This window comes from Podarcis tiliguerta (assembly GCF_965153285.1).
Source record: "Podarcis tiliguerta genome assembly, chromosome: 12".
NCBI lineage: Eukaryota > Metazoa > Chordata > Lepidosauria > Squamata > Lacertidae > Podarcis > Podarcis tiliguerta.
The window spans coordinates 26,712,756-26,721,096 of NC_139545.1; the positions used below are offsets into that span (position 1 = coordinate 26,712,756).

Below are 8,341 nucleotides of genomic sequence, written 5' to 3' on the forward strand. Positions count from 1 at the left end.
AGGCCACACTGTCTAAAATATTTGTGTGCATTACCAACCCTGGTCTGTGAATTGCTGAGATTTAACTTGCCTCTCTGACTTGCCTGACAACAAAATGCTGTGTAACATGAAAGCTTATGCATTCTTCTTAACAAAAAAAAAACCCCAATCCAATACAAATACCACCTACATATTTTCTATTTCTGTAGCTTAAACAGCAACAATTGTTTCTACAGAACTCCACCCAGCCTTTTATTGCAACTCTTCCTCCATTGTTATTATCATTTTTTATTATTATTTCAGGGAAGGGCAGAAAAAAATGAATACACACGCCTTATCTCTCTGAGATTTTGGCTCAGCAATGGGCTAAATGCATATAATGGAAAAATCTACCACACTTGTCCTGTTTACAGCTGCTTTGTTAGGCTTCACTCTGCAGAACAAGAGAATAACTGTACCTCTCCACTGAAAGGTTACTTCTCAGCATGTGCTATTTATTACAGGAGCAAAGAGGTGTCTGCATTGACCCTTTTGCCCAATTATTCTCTCTGGAGTGTCAGAAGAATCTGTTAAAGCAACAAAGAGTCATGCGACACCTTAAAAACTAACCAATTTTATCACAGCGTAAGCTTTTGTGGACTTTTGAGTTTACTTCATTAGATGTGTGAAGGATTATCTTCAGTTAGGTTTATATATACATGGGTGGAGAAAGAGAAAAAGTTGCAAACAGTGGAGTCAAGTGACAAAGAAGTGTAAAAAATACGGTCTGGGACAACTCAATTAAAATGAGTTGCGAAATAAGCACAACGACCATTAACAAGGGCGATTACTGGCAATAATACACTCATATTTGATTTTGCATGTTAATTTAGCACCTGTATTTGGATAGTTACACATGAAGAACATTAAACTGCATTCAACAAAGGGAACGTCCACAGCTCAGTGTTACAGTGCATGCAAAAGGTGTTATCCCTGACATCTCCAAGTAGAGTTGGGTAAAGAATCCTGTCTAAAATCTGGAGAGCTACTGCTATTGTCAGCGTGGACAATACAGACAGTGATGGATCAATGGTCTGACTCAGTATAAGACAGCTTCCTATGCTCCTATGGCAGTGGAGCCAGATACACCTGAAGGATGTTGCAGCCACCTGACCCGCAAGCAGATGATCTGGATGCAATATTAAACATGGCTCGGAAGTTTTCATAAGAGCTGTTAGGGATGAAATGGTTATTCCCCCTCACTACTCAAAAATTAACTCCTGCAGGAACTCCAAAACCCAGAGTTGGGTGGAAATCTTTATTACACCCAAACCAGAGAACCTCCCCAACCCAGCCACTAAAGGTCACTTCCTACGTCTCCCTCTCCCCACATTTTTGTTTTTACTTCTGTCAAATAGCTTTCTAGGAGCAGATTCCATCGAGTGACATGGACCCTGCCAAAGCTGCATCCTGGCCACTGAACTCCTCAGGGCTTAGGTGCCTTGATCTTAAAGATGCTTCGGTGCCAGGTAAGTGCGCAACCGGATCGCAGCCACCAGAGAGTCAGGTGCAGCATCGTGGAGATGGCGCGAATGCCTGTTCCGGAAGGGAATAGACCAAGACCCAAACTTACGGCTCTGGCCCCAGCCCGGCACAAGGGCAGCGAGCAGGCAGGCGAAGCCGAGGAGCGGGCCAGCACCTCGTGGGCGTTTCTGCAGGGCGGCGAGCCCAGCCGTCAGGGAACAACCCAAGAGCGGAGTCCACATCGCGCCAAGCGGGCGGCCCTTCGCCTCGCGCCCGGGGCCCGACCAAGCTCTCGCCCGCGGGGTTTGGACGAAGGGGGCGGAGGGAGTAGCAGCCGCCGCCGCCACCACCGCGCAGGTAAGGAGCCGAGGAGAAGCGACGACGGCAGCAGCAGGCGCAGCGCCGCCACATGTCAGGGCGAGCGCGGCGGCGCCCCCCGGTCGGCCGAGCCCGGTGCAGCCCGGCGAGGGCAGGAGAAGCGGCGCGCTGCTTTGCCGGAGAGCCTCTCCATCCGCCTCGGCCCCCCGGCCCGGCTCTCCCAGGGAGCCGCCGCCGCCGCCGCGGCTCCTTCACAAAAGGCTTTTGTCTCGCTCCTGGCGCCCGGCTCCTTGGCAACGCGGGACAAGAAGCAACAGTTCCCAGCCGAGAGGGAAGAAGGGAAGGCGAGGCGGCTTCGAGGGCGGCGAAGCGGCCGAGGCGTCCGAGGAAAGCGTGCCGCCGCCGCCGCCGCCGGGGCTTCCCGCGCACAGGCCAGCCGAGCCCCTGTGGTAGCCGCGTTCCGCTCTGCCTGGCGGCGAAGCGTCAGTCTCGGCGGCGCGGGATGCTGCCAGGCAGGTTCCCGACGAGCGAGGGCGGGCGAAGAGGGTCGCGTGGGCGGGACGCGAGGGGCGGAGCGCCCGCAGCCTTCGCCCACACCGCGCTTTGTTTTGTCGCGCTCGGCATCGCCGGCTCCATTGTTCCCGGCGGGAATGCGCCTCCGGGGGCGGGGGCTCGGGGGGCGGGGGCGGACGAGGGGGGGGGCTCCTCAGGCCGAGCTCCGCCCCCTCCCCTCCCGCGCCGGGGCTTGACAGGCAGCCCACGTTTCCTTCGAGGTCAGCCGGACCCCGAAGCCGCTCAAAGTCCGGTGCGAGGATCCACGAGAGCCAGGAAGCACCGGCGGGGGAGTGGGATTTAAGGGGGCAGCTCTGATTTCTGTTACGGTTCTGTGCAGGATTTGGGGAATATAAACAAAGGGAGTTACCGCCTTCTTTTTCTTCTGCTGCTGCTCGAAATGACTTGTGCAGAAATTCGGTGGAGAGTGCCATGGTAAAACACGTAACACAGCTCTACCCGGCTCTGAAACTTGAGGACTTGTTGCCTCGATGCACGTGCAGTGTTGACGAAGCTGCACCTGTTGAATTCCTGCCTGTCGTGTCGCTGCTGAAGCTGCACCGAAAACAGGATAAGCTGGCAATTGGTGGGAACAGGCGGGAACTTCTTAGCAAGCAAATCATAGAGCCTTCTTAACGCTACCACAAAAGCCCTTTCCCAGAACTGTGGAAGCAGCAGGGAGTGGTGGGAGAGTCCTGAATGACTGCATTCTGCACCATGATATGAGCTGATCCTTCATATTAATAATTTGCAATTCCAAGGAAGAGTCTTGACGCAAACCGGTTCTGAAGCTGAGCCTTGGGGTGGGGCCTCAGTTGAACACACCGTATTCATTTGCTTGGGTTTGCCCTCCTCTGCTCGGTTTCAGTTTTGCCTGTATGCTGCTCTGGATTCCCGCCCTGAAGCTGAGGCTGCAATCCTAATATAATTTACTTGACAGCGAGACACCCCCCCCCCCCCGCAAGCCTGGGATGTTCAAAATGACGGTGACACTCAAACTCTCTGTGTTATTTTAGGGCAGGAAGAAATGAGAGGTATGAACATGGCACTCTGGTTAGGAATCTGTTTGGAGCAATTGTTCCATGTTGCTTCAGGGGAAGGCTAGCCCATATTCTTACATCACTCAAAGTCTTAATAGCATTTTTATAAGCCCAGGTCTGGGCTTATTTTAAAACAATGTGGACTATTCATCAAGCAGCACAATTGTTCATGCTACAATTGCAATTGTTTGAGACTTTGCTCCCTGTTGCTGGGAGAATGGAATGGAAAGCAGTTGAATGTTCAGGGAGTGAGGAACCCACAACTCTTTGCTGTCAGTTCCTCCCAGATCCCTTTTGAAGCTGCCTCCCAGAGAATCAGATAATCATGTCCAGAGTTGCTTCCCAAAGATCTCAAAGTCCTTCTCAAGCCTGCTACTCAGTGGCATAGCGTGGGTTACCAGTACCCGGGGCTGCGTGGATGGGGGTGAGTGTGAGGGAGAGAAACGGACAGAGAATGCATACACATTCAACTGCCTAACAGTGTCTGGATCACCTACGAGATTGCAGCCGTAGAGATAAGAAAAGTAATTCTGTTGTCTGTAGAGGACACTTCCTGGTCGCACGGTGAAGTCATTTTCAACAGAGCCCAGCAACGGAAGCACACAGCTGTATCGAGGCAGTACTGGCTGTTGAAATTTTGCACCCCTAATAATTTTGCGCCTGGGGCAACCACCCTTGTGCCCCTCCATGCCACGCCACTGCTGCTACTTGAGAAGATATTTCAATGGAGATTCCCTGGATTGATCTGGGTGTAGGGGTAAGGAACCTCCACTCTGCATGCTGAACTTGACCCACCAGATCTCCCTGTTTGGTCTGCCAGGTCTTTTTCTTAAACTACAGCCACCTGCCCCGTCTCTGATGTCATAATATGCAGGGATGCCATGGACCTCTTGGTTCTGTCAGGATCTGGCCTTGTATGGCAGCACCAAATGCAAGAAGAAAGGAAGGGGGAAGAAGGAGGTAGTGGGCTGGTAAACAGGCACCAAGGGATGGAGGAAGAGGTCCTCTGTTTGGGACTCCAGATGTCAAAGAAGAGGAAGCAGATCTGGCTTTCTGCCCCATCAAGCAGGTGAGATTGGATACACCAGCCAAGCTCATTGCCAGGTGGGTATCAGATTGTATTCTTTATTCTAAACACAGGGTGCTGAAGTAAATCCCACTGAGCTCAATGGGGCCTTTATATAATGTGTTTTAAGTCAGGGATTGTGGTATGCAACATAGGCCACTTCTGGACCGTTGCTATTTTGTGGATGAGATTCTGTTGTATACTAGTAAATTCCAGTTGCATAATTAAAGCGGATTTTGCATTCTTGTGCAAAATCCCCTGCTCTCAGCCCGCGCCAATGGGATTTTGTGCAGTGAGTAGAGTGATAGGGAAAGGCAATGAAAAGCAATGGGGCGACAGTTATTTGACAGCAGTGGATGTTGCACAACCTCCCTGCAAACTTTGTGCAAACAAATGCTCAATAAGCAGGTCATCTGGAAGCAATTTACAGTCCTTGTTTCCAGTGTCCTTGTAGTCATGTTGTTAAGTATTATAATTTGTAGATAAACAAATTAAGATTAGATCAAGGTAATTTCCAAAAGCACATCTGTTGATGGTCAAGTTTGCTTAGAAGTCATGCCCCCTTATCCAGTATATTACGTCATTCACAGGCTGTCTATCGTCTAACAAATGAAGCTGCCTCAGACTATTTATCAATTAATCCATTATTGATTGGCACCAGCTCTCAGGCCAGGGTCTTTTTAAAAACCGTAGGTGCCAAAGATTGAGCATAGCATCTTTTGCACAGAGAGCAGATGCTGTTCCTCCAAGCAGTGGCCCCTTCTCACATGATTTCAGAGAATTGTATGCAAGAATTTCCTGAGGTTGTGTGCATGTACAGTACTTGCTGGTGGAAGCGTTTGGTCCACAGGCTGAACGAAACTCCGGGTTGTTTATTAGACTCCATGAAGCCTGTCTGGCATTTTTGGCACCTGGGGTTAGGACATATCAGGGATGGGGAAGCTTTTTTAGCCCATTCACTTCTGGGCAAACCTTTCAGGACCACTGTGCCAGTGGTGGGAGGCACCAAATTAAATTGTGGGCAGAGCAATGAATACAAATGCTACTTTTGTCAGCAGGCCAGTTTCTGTACCAGTGGTGTAGCATGGGGGGCACGGGAGATTGCCCCGAGCACAAAATTGTTTGGGGACACAAAATTGCAACAGCCGGTGCTGCCTCAGTACAACTGAGTACCTCTGTCACTAGACTCTGTTGAGCATGGCTTCTCCATGTGAACCAGGAAGTGACCTCTCCAGATGACAGAACGACTCTTCTTATCTCTATGGCCACAATCTTCTAGTGATGCAGATGCCATTAGGCAGTTGAATGCACATGCGCACTCCATCAGTTTCCACTCCAAGTAGCCCCAGGTGCTGGCAAGCCATGCTATGCCATTGTTCTGCACATATATGCCCCTCTCTGTCCTCCACCCACCCACATATCAGAGTTCAAGGACACCATCTAGCCAGGCAAAATCACTTGCGGACTGGGGATGGGGTGGTGATGGTGGCCTGGGAAGAGTCCAGGATTTGAGGTTCCCTGCTCCAATGTATAAAATGGCCACAAGATGATGTAAGAACAATAGCTGAAAGATAGATCCTTATGTACACTGTTGCCAGGTCCTCCCTGCCCTCTTGCACATGAAGGCAGCCTTTTCATAAAAGTTGGTAAATGGCCATGAACTCTTTTCCACCCACTCCAAGTGCATAATAAATCTTATCCCTTTGCTCTCCCTTTCATTTTCCAGAGTATGGTTCCGTTCTTCTAGTGATTTTTTTAAATTTTACCCAGGGATGCCTTCTCAGCAATGGGTGATGCATTCTCCTTGGTGAGTAATCCACCTCCTGCATATCATTCTTTAATATTTCAGTAAGTGTTTGATTTGGACTGCCTCAGATTAAGAATGAAAAAAGAAAGAAAGCACAAAACCCACGGAGCTGCCAGCCAACTGCTCTTCTGAGTTTCAGTTTTTCTGTTCTTTCAGTGACCACTGAATACATAGAAGGACTCAAAGGTTATTTGTTGCAGCTGAGTAAGTGGAAAGTACCTTCATTTCAAGCCAAGGCAAGGTTAGGAAACTCCCCCCTCCCTGTTTCTTTTCAGGTATGTTATCTGACTAATCATTCACTGACATCACCCTTTACTAAGGGCATCACATTTTATTCAAGGACAATGCTATTCTGTTTAGTTTCATGATGACAGAAATCTGGCGGCAACACGTCCAATCCCAAAACTGCCCACATTTTGCATAACCTCGAAATGTAAGGCTGATGCTTGGCCAGCCTTGGCCAACTTGGTGCCCTCCCAATGTTTGGACTACATAGCCCATCAGATGACACAGACTGATGGGTGTTGTAGTCCAAAACACTGGGAGAGCACCAGATTGGCCAAGACTGCTATAGACTATTCGCCCTACATGCTATATAGATTTACTGAATTGCACATTTTGAAAGGGCAGAATCATGAAGCTGGAACCAACAAAAACTTAGCAGCTGTAGGCCATTAGGGCCAGTGTGGTGTAATAGAGTGTTGGACTAGAACCTGAGGGAGCAGGGTTCGAATTCCCCACTCAGCCATGAATCTCACTGGGTGACCTTCTTAGCCTAACCTACCTCACAGGGTGGTTGTGAGGATGAAATGGGGAGGAGAGCTGTGTACACCAACTTTGAGATCCTTGGAAGATAAAAAGTGGTATATAAATGTACTACTACTAATAATAATATTTAAAGACCTTCTATTATTAAGTTTTTACATCACATTTAAGGTACATAAAAGTAAACAGAACAACAACAACAAAACAAACAAGTATCAATGGCAAGCAGGTTCTGTATCTATGTCAAATATAGTCCATAATTTTCCAGTTGTGTGTGGGGTGTGTGTGTGAAGAATGCCGTCAGATTTAGTTACATTCTCAATAAATTTACACCATATGGCATAATATTCATCTGCTTCCGGACCGTTTATTTGAGCCTTTTACTTTAAAGGTAAGATGTGAGGGCGATCTGGCTGCGACATCTGTCACCCCATTGATCACCAGGGTTGATTAGGCTGATCTGGCTGGCTAGGCGGGTGTCCCCTTCCTCCCTCACCGCTCCTCCTGCGTCCCTCCTGAAGCTGCGTGCTCGGTGGACAGGAATCCCAGACTGAAGGAGTGTACTGTTCTTCGGTCAAGGGTATGCGATAGCTGCACTCCCCTGCTAGGACCTCCAAACCAGCCCAAGATCCCTTTGTAGGAGAACGTTGGGTAGTGAAGCTTCCAAGACTCCTGACACATCCAAGTAAGACGCTGCATGTGCCAGTTTGCCATTCTTTAAGAAGAAGAAGAAAAGGTAAGATTTTCCATCAGAGCAATTTGCCACATTTCCTTATACAGTCATACCTCGGGTTACAGAGGCTTCAGGTTGCGGTTTTTTGGGTTATGGACCCGCCAAAACCCGGAAGTACTGGAACGGGTTACTTCCGGGTTTCGGGGGTCGCCTATGCGCAGAAGACCAAATCGCAACCCACCCATGCGCAGATGAGCCGCTGCAGGTTGCGAACATGCATCCCGCACAGATCATGTTTGCAACCTGAGCGTCCACTGTACCACAGACTCAGCAGGTTGGAGTGTGACTGCTTTTAGAAACTGGCGATTATTAATCTAGCTGCCACGATAAAGAAAAGTATTAACTCTTTAAAAAGATATCTCAGTTGGCAGTGGCGGAGCTCCATGTTGCAGCACATGGAGCGGGGGTGTGGCTGGCACACATCCCTGGGGCATGGCGTGCATCCTGGTCGGGGGGGGGGGACCGTGATGGCACACTTTCCCCGAATGGCACCTGGTGCAGACCGCTTCCCCCGCCCCCACCTTTGTCCGCCAGTGTCAGTCGGTAGAACATAGATTCTTAATCTCAGGGTTATGGGT

The 8,341-nt window shown here is 49.4% G+C and overlaps 1 protein-coding gene and 2 long non-coding RNA genes across 4 annotated transcripts in view; 1 reads left to right on the forward strand and 2 right to left on the reverse strand.

Moving 5' to 3' along the window:
• Positions 1–2,460, reverse strand: part of ITGB8 (integrin subunit beta 8) — a 46,166-nt gene extending 43,706 nt beyond the window's left edge. Inside the window, exon 1 of the mRNA XM_083405392.1 lies at positions 1,592–2,460. Coding sequence (XP_083261518.1) covers positions 1,592–1,724 — 133 coding nt within the window. The 5' untranslated portion in view covers positions 1,725–2,460. The remainder of the gene's footprint in view (positions 1–1,591) is intronic.
• A 39-nt stretch (positions 2,461–2,499) lies between these two features.
• Positions 2,500–7,379, forward strand: LOC310660638. 2 transcript variants are annotated; one of them, XR_014503554.1, is made up of 2 exons: positions 2,500–4,496; positions 6,185–7,379. It is a non-coding gene; the product is annotated as an uncharacterized lncRNA (long non-coding RNA). The 2 variants fall into 2 exon arrangements; XR_014503555.1 differs by having other exon boundaries at positions 6,422–7,379.
• On the reverse strand, positions 6,219–7,921 carry LOC310660644. The gene is made up of 2 exons (XR_014503565.1): positions 6,842–7,921; positions 6,219–6,753 (listed from the first exon to the last, which is right to left on the reverse strand). It is a non-coding gene; the product is annotated as an uncharacterized lncRNA (long non-coding RNA).
• Between the last annotated feature and the right edge of the window lie 420 nt (positions 7,922–8,341).